General features: G+C 39.2%; 1 protein-coding gene across 2 annotated transcripts; it reads left to right on the top strand.

Moving 5' to 3' along the window:
- Positions 1–3,055: 3,055 nt before the first annotated feature.
- ccdc92 (coiled-coil domain containing 92) lies at positions 3,056–21,466 on the top strand. 2 transcript variants are annotated; one of them, XM_077222722.1, is made up of 4 exons: positions 3,056–3,198; positions 15,291–15,500; positions 16,803–16,844; positions 19,793–21,466. In XM_077222722.1, exons 2-4 carry the CDS (start codon positions 15,365–15,367, stop codon positions 20,674–20,676), a joined length of 1,062 nt encoding a protein of 353 aa, XP_077078837.1. In that variant the 5' UTR covers positions 3,056–3,198; positions 15,291–15,364; the 3' UTR covers positions 20,677–21,466. The 2 variants fall into 2 exon arrangements, with proteins under 2 accessions (XP_077078837.1, XP_077078839.1); XM_077222724.1 differs by having other exon boundaries at positions 3,169–3,364.
- Positions 21,467–23,212: the final 1,746 nt, after the last annotated feature.

The following is a 23,212-nucleotide window of genomic DNA, read 5'->3' as shown; positions in this document are numbered from 1 at the left end:
AGCTGATGGTAGTTTGACTGGGAATTTTTTGGAAAACTGTGCCAAAAGTTCTGGAAATCACTTCAGGGAGTTGAGGAGACTGATCGCATTTACAGGCATACATCTTTAACTAGTACCATAGCGCCTGACAGCGGTATGTGTGTGTGTGTGTGCTGAAAGCATGCTGGTATTTAAACTTGACCCACGTCGCACAAGACTTCTCTCTTATGATTCAGTGTGTTTTGAAACACTAGACCGATTTCCTCTGGATGGACGTTTACTGTGGTCTTCATGTTTTGTTTGGGGAGTCCTCCTTTCCCCTTCTGAACTTTTATGGCTACCTGTTATGAAACATAAATAACTCAAAAGTCACAAAGTAAAACAAATCTTGAATGAGGTATGTGTTTCAGTGGAGAAGTTTGCTTTCATGGGAAAAGAGACGGTTGTGCCCTCAACCACCTTTTTCTCTCTCTCTCTCTTACTCATTTCTCTCTCCTTTCCAAATTCTGGGCTTTTAGCCAGACGCCCTAAAAATAAAGACATGAGAACAATTTAATCCAGGTCAAGAGACTGAAAGCTGGGTAAAGATTCAAACAAGAACATCTCGGAAGTAGGACAACAATTCCATTAATCCCACAGACCTGCTGCCTTTTATTTGAGACTGTCCTCAAGTCTCGCTCTCTTCTTCGTGAGTGGTTATGAAAATTGATTTCTTGTTTGGTTCATATCACTTTACACAGTAGCTGGGCCACTGCGGAATTCACCATGCCAAATGTAATTTCAGGAAGAGAGAGGTCTGTTTGTGTGGAGAGAGAAGTACAGAGGGACTTCTGTTCTTGGCCTCAGTCGTTCAGTGAACGGTTTTGAGGGTTTGGGCTTGGGGAATAGACACTCTTCGTTTTCGAAATGTAAACTGTAAAGTGGAAACTGAACATGGGTGATTTGTTTCTTTAAGGGTATCAGCATGTCCACAGCAGGGTAGGTGCAGACATGTCATCAAGTGACAGAGTGACACCGTATATGGACTTTTTAACCACTGTTGGTTAAGCTTTATAAGTGCACTAAATGTAATTTAAACCAAACAATACAAAATCTGAACAGCCTGCTTTGTTTCATAGTTAGACTGAGCGATGAATAAACAACAGATTCAGCTTCTTTTTCCCCCCACAAAGTGGTTCAAGTTTTAGATGGATGGTTGGCATTGTGTTTGACTTAGATGTAGCCCATGAATCCGGATCTGTGTTTGTTAGATAAAAAAAAGCTTTCGCAAAAACCACAGCATGCTCTCCAGCCTTAACTGTTCTTTGGAAAAAGAAAGAAATGTGTATTCTCACTCAGGTCTTACTCTGTCATGCCTGTCTGCAAAAGGCATGTGAAATGTTACTGAAATGTTAACTTGTCAGTTGCATCTATACACTGTAAGAAAAAGAAAAAAAACGTTGCTGACTTCAAATTTTAAGTACAATCAACTTGGATGTTTAAGTTGCAACTTGCATTAAACTGCCTTTAAAAAATTAAGATGAATCTTGTATAACTTATAAAAAAAAGTTGAAAAATGCGTAACTTATTTTGATGAGTTAAAACAAAACATATGTTGTCATAACTTATTGATCATACCATTTTTTTCAGTGAGAGAGTGAGTGTATTCGTCTGCTTTTGTGCAAGGTCAAAGTCAAGATGTCCAAATGAAATGGTAAAACACTGCTCTCTTGTGGACATTCTCTGCTCAGAATGTTGAAGTCATGATGAACTTGTGAATATAATTCCCCACTGCTCTAAGAATTGATTTGATGTTGTTATGAACTCTCAAAATAATTTGTACAACTGCCTCAAATTAGCTAAGATTTTATTTAAACTGGGCAGCAGGAGAGGACTGAAGGACACGTCTGTTTTTTGTTTTCAGAAAATGCAGAGGCTTCACTCAAGCAGATTGGTTTTGTTGTGGAATTTTCCACTTGGTGGAGTTCCAGTCTGCACTTTTGAAGGCTTTTATAAATTGACTAATCCAGGAGATTGTATCTTGGCAAGAAGATGCTCCTCATGTTCTCATGATCAGACACTAACCTAAACAAGATTCATATTGTGTAGTGAAAAATATCTTACGATAACTTGGCTTCTTAAATAGTTATGAGCAGTTATGGCGTCACGGAATACAATTCCTTTTAAAGATTATTAAAATATTGGCTATTCATCCAAACGTTTATTACTGATAACTTTACACATGCTTAAAATTAGTTTTATTTGTAAAAGACTTAAAGAATAATGAGAATAATGATTAAAATATGTTTACTGAAGTTTAAGTTTATTGACTGTTGTGGAAAAAAAGGAAATGTATTAAATGAAAATATATGTTTTATTGGCTTACATTAGCCTACATAGGCCTATTCTAAAAATGACAAAAAAAAAACTAACAGTGGATCAGGTGATCTTTTTCCACTAGTTGGCAACTGTGAAATTCAAAGCAACTGTGAAATTCAAAGCAACTGTGAAATTCAAAGGAAATTCAAGTTTTTTTTTTACATTTATGAACATCTTTTTAAGCAATTTATTTTATATATTTTTTTATTAAGAACTTATAGCACTACAAACTAAACTATCATATACGCTCATAATTAGGCTACATTTAGCAGATGCCTTTAGACATAGGCTAATTGCCATGTACATTGTTTCTAGCCTAGGCCTACTGTAGATCCAAGATCAGTGTTTGAGCTACAGAATGAATGAGTCTTTCTTGTTTTTGTTTTTTTAGACATGTTGATTCAATAATTAAAAGGGCTATTACAAATTTTTAACTTTAATTTTCATAATCAGACAGAAATGAAGACTTCTCGGAGACGTGCATCAAGCGCGTTTCTATAGTGATGATGACGCTTCGGATCAAATACATTTCGGTTGACACAATTAACTCGCCATCGCCAGATATCATAGTTTATATCATATTAACAACCATTAAACTATTGATCACTAAAAGCCGATAATAAAGAGACTTGTGTGTGCGTTTCACCTGCGCCAGAGGCCCTCAGAGGTGCGCGCGCGCGTTTTCCTCAGTATCCCGGCATGCACCGCTTTATTTAGTGTTGTATCTCCGGGAGATGACAGACAGAGCCCTCTCTCTGCCCCTGCGAGGAGGAACCCCCCCCCGCGAAGACAGCCCGCAGACAGCAGAACCAAGCCCATCTCTACCCATCAGCCATATACTAATCTCAGCCCGTCTTTCTGGTAGGTGTCGGACGCATCTTTGAGCTTCGCTCCCGGTGTAAAGCGCATCTCAGCTGCACCTGCTCGCGCTCGAGCCCGAGCCGCTGACTGAAACAAGCGATGTGTTTCAAAGAATGCCTACTGTATGCTACTACATTATTCTGAAAAGAGTACTGGCACGTATAGTGTAAGTATGCAGCTTAGCGATGGGACAGATAGCGGTTGTTGTTGTTGTTGCTTTTGGTTGCTGCTTGTTGCGTATTTTCGGACGGATGAGGTCATTAATCGACTCGAATGAGCCGTTGGCTGATTATTGTGACAGTGCTAGACGATGGTGTGGAAGATGGGTGTTATAAAGTGGAATAACTTATAGATGTCATTGAACACATTATTGACACATTCTGGCTGCTTGTTTTGGATGTTGTGTGTAGGATACATTTTGGAGCAGAATGCATTTTAGGATAGGCTATTTGTGTTTAATTATTTATCATGATTGTCAGCTTACTTGTATTATAAAAAATGAACTGCTTTGATATAACTATCAATTGAAATTGTTATATATTTATAATATTTTTGTATTAATGCGTCAGCCTTTGTTTTATTAAAATGGTCTTAACTGAAAATCTATAGATTTTACTTAGCAGATACATTATGCAGTATTGTTTTGAACACGTGCTGTCGTTTCTCCAATGTTCACAGTTTTTGAGCAAAGCGCAACAGACACGGTCTTGTGTTTCTAGCCTTTTGAAGGTCTTATGATGTATCTATTATTTTTTAGGATGGTGGTTTATCTCGATTGTTGCGCTGTCCGCAATGCAGGTGCCGTTTATGACCCTGCTCATCCCCAGCCATTCTCACGTGCTTGTGTTGATGTGCACTGGCCAATCAGATGCTGCCATGAAAGTCCCACATTTTATTTAGCATGATTTTTGTACTGTCTTCTTCATATATGCTCCATATTCAGTTATAAGTGTTTTATTTAATAATTAAAACAAAAAGCAGTGACATCTATAGCCTAATAATATCTGATATTCAGTTGCTATTAATCTGCTGCTGTTTTTTGTGCAGTGCATAATATGTCATCATCTAGCTTACATCATGCTGGAGAATGAAGGCCTAGTGGGTGTGACTCAAGGGCTGGTCCTCTCCAAAGCACTGGATGTTTGTGTGCGTGAAGTGTCTATCAGGACTAGGATATAACAGTGTTTTAGAGTCTCCTCTAACGCTGCAGCTCATTGATTATTAATGCGAGAGGAGAGATAATTTGGAGGTCAAGAAAAAGGGAGAGAGTGAGAGACAGTACGGGGGAGAAAGAACAACAGAGTTAAGTACTAATGTCAGGGGGATTCTTTTGTCTCATGGGGAGCGGGGCGGTAGAGGCCTCACCCTCTGACTGAAGGGACAAACGTCAGTCAGATCAGAGCAAATGTCAGCATCAGCGCTATAAAATGTCTACCGGCCCATAAATGGCCCCTAAAGGAGGGGCGAGGGAGTGAGTCGTGACATATGCCGTGGGATATCACTTCTAAAGTGCTTCCAGTGCCTGTGATTGAACGGTTATTTTACGGTAAGCAGTTAGATACGGGATACAGATGGTGATGCGGTGCACTCTGATTCTGATGCTTGCTTGATGCCTCTCATCAGTCAATTATGATTTATTGTGTTATAACACTCAGAAAAATGGTACAAAAGCTGTTTCTGGGACAGTACCCTTTAAAAAGGTTCTAATTTTGGTACCTTTGAGGTACTAATATGCACTATTTAGGTACAAATGTGTGTCTTTTTAAAGGGTTCCGCTCCAGTGACCGCTTTTGTAAAAACAAATTCTGAGAACAAATTAAAATAGAATGCCTGTTGTGTTAAGGACTTGAATAATGGTCAGAGGCTTTAAAGAAAGGTGTCAATGAAATCCGAAAACAATGTGGGCTAATTGGGAAAAAAGTGCTCTTCCTACATTTTTGCTGAGCACCGCAAACGTACGTATGCATACTGTTCACTGCAGTTTCCTGCTGAAATTAATGCAGTGAAACACCAACAACTTTTATTTCACAAGTTCACATTCACAAATAAGTCAAATGGTATGCGTATTTGGCATGCTGTCCGATGAGAGGGCTCAGAGCTCGGCATTTGGCCCGAACGCAGAGTACTTCCCCCCGTATTCCTGGCTGTGATAGGAACAGGCCAAGAGTGAGAAGACGGATGGGGGGGTGGGAGAGACTATCGAGGAATGTAGGTGAGTTGACTGTGTGTATAGCTAGGCTTTCTCTCATGCTGATAGGATAGACGTGTTAATTGCTTAATCAGTTGAACGTGCTTCTCCCAAACTTTGTTAATGAAAACACTTCTTTTTTGACACAAATTATATGATCGCAGATTATCGATTAATAGTAGGGGTGTAACAATATATCGTGCAGTGTTTCCCCTACAATGTATTCAGCAGCAGCGGCGCCGCTGGATTTTCAGCGCCGCTGCAAAATCTTTCCATGATCAGCAATATCACGACATTCACTTACACACCTAAAAACACTGTCATGGCGACCGGCGGCGCTGCATGCGGTGGCTCTGAATCCCGTTGTTAACAAGGAGGAAAGAGCCACATATGGAAATATTTTCGATTAGACTAATGTCACGTTGCCATAAGGGGCCGTTCACATAGCACGTTTTTTTGCGCGTGCAAATTCATTATTTCAAATGCGGCTGGCGCGCTCGTTTTTTCAAGCGCGCCTCTGTTCATGGTTGCATAGCAACGACAGACGCCACGGGAGAGCAAGCGCTTGTGGAAAGGAGAAAGTGGTACGAACCGCGCTCTCCATGAGGACGAGGAAGTATCACCTACTGCTCATAGTCCTGATAATTAACGTTAAATCATATTTAATTTTTCAGATGAGTCTACTAAACTTGTTGGTGTCCTTCAGAAATCATTCTAATATGATGATACGTGATGCTCTTTTTTTTTTTTAAGATTCTTTGATTAATAAAAAGTTAAAAAGAACATCATGTAATAATTAGTGCTGTCAAACGATTAAAATATTTAATCGCGATTAATCGCATTAATGCCATAGTTAACTCGCGATTAATCGCACATTTTTATCTATTCTAAATGTCCCTTGATTTCTATTTGTCTCATTATTTTTTCTAATTTTAATGCTCTTATCAACATGGAAAAGTGGATCAGCATTAAGTTTTTTCTTAGCTGTGGTATCCATGTGCTTCTGTCTGAAGTCATCCATTGTAGAGCTTAGATCGGGCCCAAAAAAATCAAGCCCGACCCGAGCCCGTGCGCATTGTGTCCGAGCCCGGCCCGACACATAAACTGTAATTATGAGCCCGAGCCCGATTTAAACCCGTCAATTTTTTTCATACGTGGGTCGTTATAACTGACGTTCTCAACTATTTTCTATGTTACTTTCTCCCGCCCGCAACATTTTTGTCCCGCTCCCGCCCGCAAATACACTCTTTTTTTTGTAGGCTACCTCCAAATACTTTCGCCTACGTGTCGCCACCATACACATCAGCATAAATGCTCCTGATAAATTATTTGTTATTAAAGCATTAACACACAAACCACTGTTATAACATAAAAGCAAGCAGGCTACTGAGTGCATGGTTTGGCATGACTGAATGCGCGCAAAGTGCGCTCCCTTAATAATTCCTAAAAAGCTGACATCAGTTCATCGCAATCTCACACATCTGTTATTATCAGTGAAGCTGACTGCACAATGCATCTTTCATAATATATACACTTTGTTTGTTATAATTTGAGGATTTGCCAGCTTACAGAATTCAGCACTGAACAAAAAGTCTGTCTTGAGCGGTGAGGGGAGTCTATTTTAAATGCTTCTGATGCTTCTTCATATGTCTGTGATTGGCTACATCCCTCAACGCTGCAAACATGTTATAAAAAGAAACTCTGGCCTGTAAATCGTTTCTATTTTGTTTTAGTTGTTCTTGTAGCTTTTCTGCAACATATGAATAAAAATGTATTAGTTTTTATGTTTTATTCATAGATATTTCTAGTTTGCGGGAGTCCCGCGAATCGTTTTATTCTCCCGTATCCGCACACACAGTGAGTGCATTACCGCTCGAGCCCGCCCTCGCACTCGGCCATCAAATCTAGTCCCGCGCCGCACTCTATTGCGTTGAGAGTGCACGTCTCTAGATCGGCGTCTCGCGCTCGCGCCATCCACTCAAAACGTAACGTTAGCCTACTACTCTTTGGCCGGCGCGCAAGCCCAAACAAGTACGTGCGGCGTGCCTGTTGTTTTGTTTCCGGTCTAGCTATCCGGTGTGGTGTTGTTTGCTAGGCCAAAAAGAGCGTTAATCTCGCGATAAAAAAATTGACGCCGTTAAAATGTGTTTGCGTTAACGCCGTTAATAACGCGTTTAACGCACAGCACTAGTAATAATATTTCACTATATTAGGCTACTGTTTTTTCTGGATTTTGATTAAATAAATGCAGGCTAGATGAGCATAAGACTTCTTGCAAAAACAAAAAATACCCCCACAATATCATTCAATTACCAAAGAGCCTTAGAGATCTTCTATAAAAAGCCCAGAAAAATTAAGTGCTCACAGATTGGGTGTGGCCTTTCCCATTAAGATAAAATTTTCAATAAATTGTAAATAATCTTTTTCTGGGTTGTGCCGTTTCATTTTTCCCCTAAACAATTTCTACCAAGCTGAAAATGAACACAAAAGAAAACATGAACAGTCCTGTCTAAAATTATAAATGAAGGTTTCTGTTTGTGACTGCAGTTCAAGGTACGTGCTGCAATAATCATGCCTTGAATCAGTTGATGGTATGTCATATTTGTTTTTCTCAAAATGTCCATTTCTATCCACAAAACTTGCCAGAAGTCATGGTTTAAGGGGTTATTTTTAAAAAAAAATCTTCCAGGGTGCATGCCCCCGGACCCCACCACACGCGGCTTGGTAACAAGCTCGGGCACGTAACAGCACCGCTGCTGGAAAAATTTCTAGGGGAAACACTGTCGTGTCACTGTATACCGCAATACAAAAATGCAACAATATGTATTTTGAATAGTGACAATGTGTATAGTGTACAGGCTAGTTCACCCAAAATGAAAATTACTGTGCATGAAAAAATTCAAGTTTACAAAGTTGTCAGTACTACATTAAACTACTATATATAATGTTGAATATAATTTATAATAATGCAATGGGGGAATATTTGTGGGTCCTTATAATGCCACATGGCTTATGTTACCAATAAAAATGTGGCCTACATTATTTTAAATACATCTAGTCAGTGAAAGTGTGCAATTATATTTGTCTAAAATAATGTATTCATGAAAAATAAATCATGAATATTTTTATTCTGGTGTCACCATTGTTCTGTGCATTGGGTTAACAGCGCCAAGTCCAAGCCTATTCATTTACACACCCAAAGTAATACCAAATTTAGCATTTTAATCAACAGTTAATTTTTTGTTTAAGCTTTTACCATATGTCTTGGAGTATCGTATCGTGATATGTATCGAATCGTGACATGAGGGTATTGTTACACCCCTAATTAATAGTGAGACGGCCACAAGTCATATACGGAAAAAAGTCATAACCATTCCAATAACTCTGAAGCTGTTCAGTTAAGTTAAAAAACTGCATAGTTCCCCTTTAATATGTGAGTAACATTGCTTTTTACTATAACCAAGATATGCTGTTGTTGAATCACAGGTAATTCATCCATATTAGGGCTGCACAATTAATCGCAATGAAATCGCACACGATTCACACAGTGCTTTCAGATGGAGCAGCGTTTACAGGGCCGTACGTCAATGACAAGCTGCGCATAAAAAAATATTTGCAGCATTTGCGATTTCAAAATCGTGATAAACCAAATCGGTTTAAAGGGTTAGTTCACCCAAAAATGAAAATGATATCATTAATGACTCACCCTCATGTCGCTCCAAGCCCGTAAGACCTCCGTTCATCTTCAGAACACAGTTTAAAGGTTGTATAAGTGATTTCTGGCCCAAAAATAAATGTCTAATCTTTCCTAACGATCCGCTAGCTGCCCGTCCCATAAGCATGCCGTCCAAAAACCGCGTCTCTGTAGGCAGCGTAGGCTCTGAGATCTGCACACAAAAACAAATGGGACAACCACCACTCAAAACCAAAATAAACAGTGTTCCAACCAATCACTGACAGGGCGGGTGTTGCTCCGATTTCGCGTCCAGCCGTGCACGAGCGCAAAACCTCACAACACCCGCCCCTGTCAGTGATTGGTTGGAACACTGTTTATTTTGGTTTTGAGTGGTGGTTGTCCCATTTGTTTTTGTGTGCAGATCTCAGAGCCTACGCTGCCTACAGAGACGCGGTTTTTGGACGGCATGCTTATGGGGCGGGCAGCTAGCGGATCGTTAGGAAAGATTAGACATTTATTTTTAGGCCTGAAATCACTGATACAACCTTTAAGATATTTTAGATTTAGTCCGAGAGCTTTCTGTCCCTCCATTGAAAATGTATGAACGGTATACTGTCCTTGTCCAGAAAGGAAATAAAGACATCATCAAAGTAGTCCATGTGACATCAGCGGGTTAGTTAGAATGTTTTGAAGCATCGGAAATACATTTTGGTCCAAAAATAACCAAAACTAGGACTTTATTCAGCATTGTATTGTCTTCCGGTTCTGTTGGGGATCCGCGTTCACGAGTCCCCAGTGACGCTGATGACGTAAGACGCTGCTGACGTGTATCTGGTGCGTCCGTGTATTCGGGTTCAAATAAATATGGCTGGGCAAAAAAATGCAAGTCTTACTCTGTGTGGAAATCCTTAGACATGTTTGTGAAGATTGTTTTGTTTCCAGCGTATGTCTCCCTCAGACTGTAAACAAAGCTCGGGCGCACCAGACACACGTCAGCAGCGTCTTACGTCAGCAGCGTCACTGAACGCGGATCCCCAACAGAACCGGAAGACAATACAATGCTGAATAAAGTCCTAGTTTTTGTTATTTTTGGACCAAAATGTATTTCCGATGCTTCAAAACATTCTAACTAACCCACTGATGTCACATGGACTACTTTGATGATGTCTTTATTTCCTTTCTGGACAAGGACAGTATACCGTTCATACATTTTCAATGGAGGGACAGAAAACTCTCGGACTAAATCTAAAATATCTTAAACTGTGTTCTGAAGATGAACGGAGGTCTTACGGGCTTGGAGCGACATGAGGGTGAGTCATTAATAACATCATTTTCATTTTTGGGTGAACTAACCCTTTAAGTGCGATTACATGGAAATTGTGATTACTTGTGCAGCCCTAATATATTCTATAATATAATCTATTGCTGGAATTGTCTGATACACCAATTGTTAATGGGTTCCTGTTTCAGCGTGTCCATTATTTTAGGGGCGGAGCAATGAAGAGGGGAGTGTGTTTGTTTGTGTGTCAATTTCAAAAATCGCTTAGTTCAACTCACTGGACATTTCAATTTGAAAGTGCGATACGTGAGCACGTTTTTTCCAGTGAGCCTGGGTTGAACAAAAGTCTGTCCACATTAAAAATCTAAGAGGTAAAATTAGAATTTTAGAATTTAGAAAATTTTAAACCAAACAAATGGTATGATGTAAAATGAATAAGAAATATGTCAGATTCGGCACTATTTCTTGGACATTAATCAAAGTGAATTTGGGATGTTGATCATGTGACTCTGTGCAGCTAGTCAGATGTTCTTGCTTTCATTGAAGCTCAAGATGCTCTTTGGATCTTCTCATAACAGTCTGGAGAACACGGTCATCAGGTTTTACACAAACGTTTGGAGTTCATGCAACCCGAGTGTTGCTGTCATTCAAGCAAAACCAAATTTTAGTAGCTCAGTATATGATGTTTTTATGATGTCATGGCTGGTGCTGGGAAGCTCTCTTGTGTCAGGAAGTGCTCATGTCATTTACGAGGTGACACCATCACTTGCAGTTGTAGTACATTATTATAAGTATTACTCATAGTAGGCATACAAACTCCTACACTTTTCATTATTCATAAAATATTCATAGAATTTGCCTTCTCCAAGGAGCCTCGTAGTCTCTCTCTTTCTGTCTTTAAGTAATGGAGGTCATCTGTCAAAGTCCTTTGTTATGTAGCGGTCGTCTTGAGCATTACTGTACACAGCAGGTTTGACCGTGGCAAAGTCATTCTGACTGTGTGTAACGTCTGTATGCACTGTGCTGGGGAAAAACAGATGCGCTATTAACGACACCCAGCTAATGTTATAAGTGGATTGTGTAGGTGTCCACCTACAGTATAACTTGGAAGAACTGAAAAATGATTCTTCATCAGGATGTGTGTGTATGAGCAATATGGAATTTTACAGTGATTTCTGTAGGATCATGTCATGTGACACTGAAGACTGGAGGAATGATGCTGAAAATTCTGCGTTGACATCACTGGAATAAATTATATTTTGAAATATATTTAAATAGAAAAAAAGTTATTTCAAATTGTAATATTATTTGCACATGCATTTTTGATCAAATAAATACAGCCTTGGTGAGCATAAAATACTTTAAAAACCATATACCGATCCCAAACTTTTGAACAGTACTGTATATATTTCATTATATTTATTAAAGCTTAGGCCTATTTCATGGACCACCACTGTTCAAAATGGATGCAAACAACAAAAAGCGGGCTTACGTTATTAAAGACATCATTAATGATTATTCATTATTATTTATAAATATTCATAATTATTTTAGTTTTGTCACAAAACTTGGGTTGGACAAATGAAATTCCTCTTTTGTGTGACCGTGTCGAGTCTCTTTGAATTGCAAATCAGTAAATTCCTGTAATTCTGATTCAACTTCCTGCAGGGTGCTGCAACTCATTTCAGGTTCACGCTCATTCAAGTCTCACTCCTAAATTGAAGAGAATTTTTTTCTAAATTCTGAATTTTGCCAACCCTGCTTGTTGTTAGTTCACTGTTTCTGTAAATCTTCACCTTTGCATACTGTACGTGGTGATATAGGAGAAATCGAAAGGGCACAGGAGGGAAGACAGCAAGTGAATGAATAAAAGAGTGGGACAGAGTCTACTGTAGTCCGCACCCATAGCCTTCCATTACTCATTCATGCTCATAGGCTTTTCATGAGTTCCACTGACTAACTCCAACATCGTCTTACCCTTTTTTAGCCATACCGTTCATTTTCAAATATATGCATGTTGTTGTTTTTTTCAGAAACCCACAGTGCTTTTGTTTTCCCTTTCAGGGATTCCAGTCTTCCTTTTGTTGTCTGTCTGGTGAAGGGCTGTGGTTAGTCTGTCAGAGTGAGACTGTGTTTAAAGCGTCTGTTCCTGTCTTCTGACCAACCACACTACCAGTTTCGGCTGCTCCTTTTTCTCGTTTTCAACTTGATCTCATGACAAAAACGTGACTCTATGCTGTATAAGTATAAATCACTGCGGCGTCCAGATGAAATGTCCAGAATAGCAGAGTCAAATAGTGTAATTATCAATGCGGACCCTCAACATACCGAGGCGCTTTCTTCAATCTTTTTGTTTCTCCTCTGGATTCGTCAGTTTTATTCTGTTGCATTATCATGATAGAAAGAAGTGCACCCAAAAGGAAGAGTGTGCCGAAATACAATTGAGGCAATAAGATCTCTGTTAATAATTCATACTAAACACAGGGCTTTATGAGTACCCTTTTACTAAATCAAAGGAGCCATGAATGGGACACTTTTTATCTTCTGGTAGAAGCAAGAAAAATATTTAATGTGTTAGATTAATAAATTAACCCAGAAGTGAGTTTCATTTAGGTAGTACAAACTGGAATATGTTATATTAGGCTGGGCCAAAGTGTTATATCATGAGAAATTTAAGTTTATTTGATTTTTGTAATAAGAGACAAACGTTTAATGTACTGTAAATGTGGTTTTGTTTATTGTGATTTTGATTTGATTGAGTTCTGTCATGATTTGATCTGATTTCCTAGTTTGTCACCTAGGTTACCCATTAATTAATCATTCTGCTCAGCTGGTCTTGATTAGTTCCCTTTGTTTGCTCCTTGTATTTAAACCCTGTATTTCATTCTGGTCCTTGTCTGGTATTGTTTATATTAAAGTGTAGTTGTCTTGTTCTTTTTTACTCCTGGATTTTAAAAAAAGACTTTCTGCGTTCATCCTGAGTGGTGCGAGTTATACTACTCTTGACAGTAATCATATAACTTTTTAGAACGCAAATCTTCTGTCTCAGTTTAAAAAAATTTTTTTTAATGTTGACATTTTATTTAAACTAAGAAACTCAGCATTACAAAGTTACATTTCAGATATGACCAGAGAATTTGCATAAAAGTCAAAGTCACAGCAGTGAAATTATTTAAAATAATTAACACATAGTTTTTCACTAAATGAGCACGAGGAAAATCTTTTAACCTAGTCATTTTCATTTAATTGATATGCTATTTTTTTATTACTCTTATGCCCACCAAGCATTGTATCATATTTTTTTTGTAAAAATAAAATCTAAAAACAGTAATATTGTGAAATATTACAATTTAAAATAAAGTGTAATTTTAAAGCATAATCCTTTAGAAATCATTCTAATTGGCTGAATTAATGCCAATGAAACATTTCTTATTATCTGGGTTGGAAACAATTGTGCTGTTTAATATTTTTGTGAAAACCATGCTTCTTTTTTAAAGAATTTTTCAATTAATAGAAAGTTTGGGCAAAAAAGAAAAGAAAAAGGGCAGCATTTATTTGAAATAGAAATATTTTGTGACATTATAAATATCTATACTGTCACTTTTGAAGATTTACTGAATAAAAAAATAAATATATTTTAATATTTGAAAAATGCCATACAGAGACTGATGATAGTCAAACGAACTATACTGCACTGTCTTTACAACTCAAGTGTACATGACTATTAAAGCATTTTTAACACTTCCACAGTCATGAGGCAAGAAAGGATCGCAAAAGTAATCAAATAACAATAATGGCCAGAAAAAATTTGAATCACCAGCTATATACCGTACACATCCAATACAACCTAGCCCTACTTACACTTTAAGTGGATCAGAGAACTTAAAATGATGAAATATGTATGATCCTCTTCTGGATGGGAGAGGATACTTGAGCATTTCAGGGTCTGTGGAAACCAGCGTTCACCCCCTTAAATCAATACTATCTCCCTCGCTTCTCTGCCTCATCTGAAAGGCATTACGTAATGTCAAACCATTATGCTGTCATTTAGCTAAATATAGCTCTTTGTCCTTTCAGACAGAGGAACGATGATTCGGGGAAGGCTTTGTGATATCCGGAGTAAACTTAATTTGATTGCTGTAATGTATTTGTGTGTGACAGTGTCCTGACCTCACTATGGCTGTCACTCCATTGCGTCAGACATTTAAGCATTTGTCTCCGTGTAAACCTATCATTGGAGTGTAGCTTTAGCCAGGACTGTGGCATATGCTGTTTTAAAGAAGTACAGTCACAAATATTTCACTGCTGGTGAATTGTAGGATGATTGACTGTTATTTTGAACTATTTTAAAGGTTACACTTACTGAAAGAGTAGGAGAGAAACTGCACACAGTGCCAAAGCTACCAGTGCCTGATTTAAGGACCATGGTATCCCTGGTCTTAATTGGCCAGCAAACTCGCCTAACCTTAATCCTATAGAAAATCGATGGGGTATTGTGAAGAGGAAGATGCGATACGTCAGACCCAACAATGCAGAAGAGCCACTATCAGAGCAACCTGAGTAGTGCCACAGACTGATCGACTCCATGCCACGCCGCATTGCTGCAGTAATTCAGGCAAAAGCAGCCCCAACTAAGTATTGAGTGCTGTACAGGCTCATACTTTTCATGTTCATACTTTTCAGTTGGCCAACATTTCTAAAAATCGTTTTTTTGTATTGGTTTTTGTAATATTCTAATTTCCGGAGATATTGAATTTGGGATTTTCATTAGTTGTCAGTTTTAATCATAACAATTAAATGAAATAAACATTTGAAATATATCAGTCTGTGTGTAATGAATGAATATAATATCCAAGTTTCACTTTTTGAATGGAATTACTGTAATAAACTTTTTGATGATATTATAATTATATGACCAGAACCTGTATTTTCTATTCTTGTGTTTACAGGTGTCCTGGGCTAGTGTGTGTGCCCGTGTGAGTGAGTTTATTTCTACATGTGAGTGTGACCGTGTATTATCATAATGGCCTCGGCGAGTGTGACCTTGGAGAATCAACTGCACAGTGCACAGAAGAACCTGCTGTTCCTGCAACAAGACCATGCCAACACATTAAAAGGCCTTCACGCTGAGATCCGCCGCCTACAGCAGCACTGCACAGGTGCACACACATGCCAATACACTTACAGCATACAAGCATACACATACATTATTCACTTGTAAAATGTCTACAGTAAACAAAGCACTATAATCATTAAAATGAAGTCTAATTTATTTAATGGCTCAAATTCTTATTATAATTACTTGCTTGCGTAAAATAGTTTTGCTGAGCAATGAAGTTAAATTAATTCCAATTTACAGTGCATTTATTCATATTTTATTAGGCCACTTTGTATTGTTTTTTATTTTATTTTTGGACTTTTGACACTTTTTATTCAGAGGACAACTGAGATTTGACAAAATAAGGAGGAAGAGGGTAGGATGGGATTAGCATGTGACTCGAGTTGGATTTTAACTCGCCCACACACTTGCCCTCATGAAATGTTTCCAAGCCTGTGTATTACATGACCAGGTCTCTTTGGTGTCATTTTAAACATCTTCATCAGAAACAAACACAAGTCTCTGGCACATACTGCACGTACATCTTATGCAGTCCTGCCACGCTAATAGAGTAAAACAGTGCAACAGGGATTAATATTCAGGCCTGGGAGAATACACTTCATCTCATAGAGGCTCGATCCTCATTAATGCTGCCTCACACTCCAATCAACATGAAATCCTGGTCCTATTGTGTGTAATTCATTAATACACACACAAAAAAAACAACAACAGCAAAGTAAAAGCAAAATAACAAAAGAAAGTCACCATGAAATCCAGGTCCTATTTTGTGCATAAAAAAACAACCAAACCAGCAAAGTAAAGCAAAATAGGAAAAGAAAGTCAACGTGAAATCCTGGTCCTTTTGTGTGTGGTTTATTAATGCGCAAAAATAGAACAAACAAACAAACAAAAAACAATATAAAACAGCTAAGCAAAACAAATAAGTAAAGCAAAAAACAACGACAAATCAAATCTAAGTCAACATGAAATCCTGGTCCTCTTGTCTGCTGTTCATTAACGTGCTAAGCAAAACAGCAGATTAAAGCATAGCAAATCAAATCAAAACAGTCAGCATAAAATCCAGGTCAGTATTCACTCAAAGTACAGATTTTAAAGTTTCATGTTGTTTGACTCCTACATGCTCTTTTATCCCTGGTTGACTCTGTCTTCTGTTGCTCTCACTCTCTTGATCTCCTCCTGTTGCAGGTGATGTCTTGTGTCATGTGATCTTCAACTGCTGTCATTGACGGTAGTGTGATTCTCTGTGCTGCCAGCCTAACATTTGATCGCTCTCCCCTCCCTCCCTCACACTCCTCCTTTTGTCGTCCTGTCCACTCCCTCTGTCCTCTCTTTTGCTTCACAGAACTGACATATGAGCTGACAATGCGGAGCTCGGATCCAGGCGGTAAGATTTCTCACGCACACTTTGTGTGCCTGCATTCACACTCACATGTGGTCAGAACAAAATGCTTATGCAAGGGCGCTATGTGTGTCAGGTGTTGCTAGGATGCTGTTAAAGTGCCAAAAATTCACCCGTTAAAAGAAATCTCAGATAGCCTGGTAGATGGACATACAACCAGGAGAAGAAAGGCCGCTCATTTTTAGCTTCTTGTTTGTCTGGCAGTCTCTTTATTTATCTTCCACTGTCTTGCTCTCTTTGCAGAAGGCTGTAAATAAGCCTCTTTTTTTGTTTTCCCGCAAAGAAAGAGAACTGTGTTCCTCAACGGCGCACGTATACCACCACAGCCGTGCCTTGCAACCTGGCAACCAGCGACCCACCCAGCAAACACACACACATACACAGTCATTTCCCTCTCTCTCCCTTTATGTATTACCCTGTATAATATATGTTAGCCTTTCAGTCACAGCACAGACACACAATGCACTGATGAAACGTTTAGGCATCTGAATGCTCAACGCAGTTCCCACAGACATGACTTCCAAGTCTTCCAATGTTCTTCTGTACATGATAATGACTGACTGACTGTACATTATTAGCAAAATAGTAAGAAGAAATAAAAGTCCATTAAAAAAGAAACAAAGTAACAGCAAAAACACTGCAATCGACCAATCAGAATCAAGTATTCCAGAGAGCTTTGTAATATTGCTGTATAATGAATTTGTTTCACATTTGTTTGGCGTCTGTATGGTTGTTTGTGTTCCCGCATGTGAGCCAGTTTTGAGTCTAGCACAGGAAATGAGATTATGAATGACTGCGCTAATACAGCATTAATGCAAAAGGCTAATGCATCATCTGCAACCTGCTGACTAGATCCCTACGCTCATGTTCCTAACAATAGAAATGAGATTCAAGACCAACAGCACAGCCATACATCATAACACTTGTTTTTCATGTGCAAAGACATTCACAAATGACACTAGAGGGTTTGTAAATGAGAATCACATATTCCTCTCACTTCAGAGATCAAGCATCACCCTTAATCCAGCCATCACATAATAATTGAGATTATTTCTGTTACAACTTAAACCCAGCTCTTGACTGAAGTAACGGCAGAAGGTTCATTCTCATTACACTAAATGTCCGTAACGGATAACTACAAGCAATCTCTCACACTGAAGCTGTCGCTTTGACCTCAGATGACTGTGCTGGAGTGTGTTTTCGTGGTGGATATGTTATGGTCCAACTGGGTTTGTGTGAATAAGAAGGTGACCTCATTAACTTGTGTGGCTATTGCTAAGTGGTAATGAAGCGGTCAGGGAAAGTGAGAGAAAGAGAGCGAAAAATGAGCTAAAAAAAACCATGTCTTAAACTAGACGCTTATATGCACTGCTCTTGGTAGATTGGGCTGGTCATTATGGAAATGATCTGCATCTGTGTTCTTTAATTTGCGCGTCGTCAGTATTTCCACCGCTCCCATCAGCGCTTTTTTGGAACTGTGCTTTCACACTAATTTGCCCTGTTTAATAAATTTGTCCCTTTTTGGGTAAATTTTCTTCATTTTTCTGATTAATTTGATACATTTTGCTGATTTAGATTTTGAGTCACATTTGCTAAATCTTTTGTTACTTTTCCTGGTTAGTGCCTGGTTAGCAAATGCTTAGTTTTTGTAATGCAAATAAAGCACACTAAATTTAAATTTGAGAGAAAGCAGGAGAGTACATGAGAGAGGAATCCTCCCCTGAGTGCAATTGTTTAGACTGTTGCAAAGCTGAAGGTCAGTAAAGCAGGACACTGCTATTCCCTCAACCTTTATTTTCCATTATCAGTGTAATGGGAGATAGGATCTGTGTCTGTGTCTGCCTTGCACTCCCCCCCTCCTCTCTCTCTCTGAGGTGCCCCATCTAAGACGCACCCTATTCGCCTGCTAAATCTCAAGTGTTTAACATGACATTTATAAGACTAAAACAGTGTTCCACAGATTCCAAATGGATAACATGCTGTAAAAGATGCTTCAGAATTATCCGGTTTAATTTCAGTGTCTATCCAGCTAAATTTATGGAGAAATCGATCAAATCTGTGCTGAGCTAAGCTAAACGAGCTGTTCCCATAATACAACAAATGCTGTTTGTCAAAAGCTGAACATCGGATCTTAAGGGAGCGCTGGGAGAGAGTTCCTGTTCCTGGTTTGATGTTTCATAGCCATTAGTTTCTCAGAGGTAATTGGTTTATTGATATCTGATTCACAGTTCAGTGCTGCCCTCTATAGGCTAATGTAGAATGTTTTTAGTTTTTTTCAGTTTTTTTTTTTCAGTTTGCAGAAATATCTTTATTTGAACGTATTATTTCAGACTTTGTTTTTAACACAATAGCTTTATTCCAAAACCTAGTGAACTGCTACTCTGCCTAGATAGGCAGCTGCCTTCTATGATCATCACAGAACCTCACAAGCGATCAATTTAAAAACACACAATATAGCTATTAACTCATGCGTCACACAGATAGCACTGGAGACTAGAGACTCAGCTATTGATTTTTGAGTTTGACGTTATCATTTTACTAAGCTAACAAGGCTATACTTTAATAAGCATAATACACAGCACACACACATTTGATTAAATAGTCTTTTTTTAAATATACTGAAACTGTCAATACTTTTCAGTAGTGAATGAAACAGTTTTTTTTTTGGTAAGCTTTCCACACATTCTCCACCCCAGTCCTGGGGAGCCAGTGTCCTGCATGCATTAGTACCAATCCCAATGTAACCCACCTGCCTGTATTTTTCAGATAATTCTAAATACCTTGATTAGCTTGTTTGCTTGTGTTTGGTGCGGGTTAGCGATAAACTTAACAGGACACTGGCAATCCAGGACTGGAGTTGAAAATCGAAGTATATTATATATGTGTAAAGCATCCTTTTAAATGTTTGCATGTATCGTCTTTCTCTCTCTCAGATGATGGCGAGGCTCGCTGCAGAGAGCTCCACCAGCGCTGTGAGGAGCTGGAGGCTCAGCTGAAGGCTAAAGAGCAGGAGAACACGGAGCTCCTGCGGGATCTGGAGCAGAAGAACGCCATGATCTCAGTGTTGGAGAACACCATCCGTGAGCGAGAGAAGAAGTACCTGGATGAGCTGAAGTTGAAGAGCCATAAGTTGGCTGTGCTGTCCGGAGAGCTGGAGCAGAGAGCCAGCACCATCGCCTACCTCACTTCCCAGCTCCACGCCACCAAAAAACGCCTTCTCGCCGGCGGGGCGGCAGGTATAAGCCCCTCCGTCAGTCCCGTCAGCTCTTTCAAACCCAGCCCTCCCCCGGCTCCCGTGCCCGTGCCGTCGGGAAACGACAAGGACGTCCGGCAACCCGAGACTCCACGCAGGCGCATGCGCAAAAGCCTTTCGCAGCCGCTGCACTCTGAATACACAGAGCTGTACCGGTTGGGCGCTACAGACGGCCGTAGGGTGGTACTGAGAGATTCGGTAGATGCCATGCCAGATCCTACACCGTTCCTCCAAGCCAGAGAGCCAGCGGCCCCTGCAGAGTCTCAACCGGTGCTGCGGGAACGCCCCTCTGTGATCCCGCCCATCGCTTCTTCAGCCACACCCCCTACACCTTCAAGCCCCGCCCACATCCCTGTGCCTCCGAGCCCTAGGAATAGTCCAGCGCGGGACGGACCCCATCCCCGTGCTAACGCGCATATAGGAGTGGCCCATCGGATCCACCGCTCACCCTCATCAGGTGGAGGAGCAGCTCGGAAACAGGCGGAGGTGGAGACCCTGGCCGTGGACCAGGTCAATGGAGAACAGGTGGTTCGCAAACGCTCAGGTGCAGACAGAACTGTTTAAGACTGACAACTACGTCCTAAAACATCCTAAAACATAGTATATCAACATAGATGTATTAAGACCAATGCAGTATATGTGGAGCTCCTTATGACTGTGAAAACACACACACACATACACCCATACAAATCATCAACAAATCACTTGTCAATAAACGTATCAAACACAAACACACCCCTTGATACACTACGGATAGATATAGACAACTACCAAACACAGTCACGCAGCACAAACTTGGGAAATGCTGAACAATACACACTGGCGAGGTTTAGGCAAAGACTGTTTTTCCGGGAATGTGAGAGAATTTGAAAGATTGAGAGACTACGGATGGCAGCAAGAGCTTCTGTATGTCCTGCTGCTTTTATGCAACACTGTATAAACGGAAAGACTTTTGTTCATGGTCATTTGAATGACGTCTTTGTCTCACGTCGGTTGAGAAGGAGAACTGTGAGCATGCCAAATGATTGTTTTCCTGTTTTCCTTTCCCATTTGACTTTTTAGACTCTTTTTTGCGCGATCTGTTCTTCTCGTCATTAATGTCCCGCTGCGTTTTACTCAAGGTGCAAGCACGCACACACACACGCACACACACACTCATATATTGCCAAATCTCGTCATTGCCTGCTGATTTAATGTTCTAATGCATATTCATATCTACTCATATTTATTCATAAGCACTGCAGTAGTACTGGAATCTCCACTCTCCTTCAGCTCTCCTTCCCCTCTCACTCGCATATCTACTGGCTAATGTGAACAATCCTGCTGCTCCTTATTAAACTCCTACTGAAATCAACGTCTTAAAGAGGTCACTTCTATTCATAATCTCATTGCTGCACTTACTTTTATTAATAATTAGGGCTGGGTTGTGTTTACATAATATATGTGTGTGCACTGTGTATAATTATTTTGTATATATAAATACACACACATGCATGTATACATATAAGAAAAAAATTATATTTATATATAAAAAAAATTATATTTATATATAATATATAAATTATAAATAAATATATACAGTATATACATGCAAATATTTCTTAAATATATACATGCATGTGTGTATTTATATATATACAAAATAATTATACACAGTGCACACACATATATTATGTAAACACAAACTTTTATGTTGGATGCGATTAATCGCGATTAATCTTTTCCCAGCCCTATTAATAATACTCTACACATAATAATAATTAAAGATGTTGTGCTATTTGTTGTGGAAGGTGAACAAAAGTTAGAGCTCCATTAACATATATTGGGAAGAAATGCCTCCTGCCTAATTCTGAACACAGAGGGTAAATATTTCTGTGAATATTAAAGGGTTAGTTCACCCAAAAATGAAAATGATATCATTAATGACTCACCCTCATGTCGCTCCAAGCCCGTAAGACCTCCGTTCATCTTCAGAACACAGTTTAAGATATTTTAGATTTAGTCCGAGAGCTTTCTGTCCCTCCATTGAAAATGTATGTTCGATATACTGTCCTTGTCCAGAAAGGAAATAAAGACATCATCAAAGTAGTCCATGTGACATCAGTGGGTTAGTTAGAATGTTTTGAAGCATCGGAAATACATTTTGGTCCAAAAATAACAAACTAGGACTTTATTCAGCATTGTATTGTCTTCCGGTTCTGTTGGGGATCCGCGTTCAGTGACGCTGCTGACGTAAGACGCTGCTGACGTGTGTCTGGTGCGCCCGAGCTTCGTTTACAGTCTGAGGGAGACGTACGCTGGAAACAAAACAATCTTCACAACATGTCTAAGGATTTCCACACAGAGGAAGACTTGCATTTTTTTGCCCAGCCATATTTATTTGAACCCGAATACACGGACGCACCAGATACACGTCAGCAGCGTCTTACGTCATCAGCGTCACTGGGGACTCGTGAACGCGGATCCCCAACAGAACCGGAAGACAATACAATGCTGAATAAAGTCCTAGTTTTTGTTATTTTTGGACCAAAATGTATTTCCGATGCTTCAAAACATTCTAACTAACCCACTGATGACACATGGACTACTTTGATGATGTCTTTATTTCCTTTCTGGACAAGGACAGTATACCGTTCATACATTTTCAATGGAGGGACAGAAAACTCTTGGACTAAATCTAAAATATCTTAAACTGTGTTCTGAAGATGAACGGAGGTCTTATGGCCTTGGAGCGACATGAGGGTGAGTCATTAATGACATCATTTTTCATTTTTGGGTGAACTAACCCTTTAAGTGCGAGACAATGCTGTTTGTTAGGGTTATTTTGCACATTACATGTTTTTGGGATCATGCATTAAAGGAATAGTTCACCCAAAAATTAAGGTTATTTTATATTTTACTCAGCCTTTTGTATTTCAAAGGATCAAAATTAGAATATTTAAAGTGTAATGATCTTTTATTTATTTATTACTATTTATTATTTAAATGCAGTTTTAAATAATGAAGACTTGTATAGTGCGTTTAGGCTTGAAAGCTCAGGTCCTCGTTCATTGTAATTGCACCAGTTGCATGAACACCAGTTCATTCTTTATTTTATTTT

This window comes from Siphateles boraxobius, unplaced genomic scaffold, assembly GCF_051911475.1.
Source record: "Siphateles boraxobius isolate OS27281-9 unplaced genomic scaffold, OSU_SipBor_1 9, whole genome shotgun sequence".
NCBI classification, from domain to species: Eukaryota; Metazoa; Chordata; class Actinopteri; order Cypriniformes; family Leuciscidae; genus Siphateles; species Siphateles boraxobius.
Note: the sequence above shows the minus strand (reverse complement) of the source record. Positions and strands in the feature narration are given on the sequence as shown.

Bases quoted from the DNA above. Each gene is read 5' to 3' on its own strand.
- ccdc92 (XM_077222722.1), top strand. From the start codon at position 15,365: ATGGCCTCGGCGAGTGTGACCTTGGAGAATCAACTGCACAGTGCACAG. The intron at 15,501-16,802 runs GTGCACACACAT...TTTGCTTCACAG, and splicing joins CCTACAGCAGCACTGCACAG to AACTGACATATGAGCTGACA. The intron at 16,845-19,792 runs GTAAGATTTCTC...TCTCTCTCTCAG, and splicing joins GCGGAGCTCGGATCCAGGCG to ATGATGGCGAGGCTCGCTGC.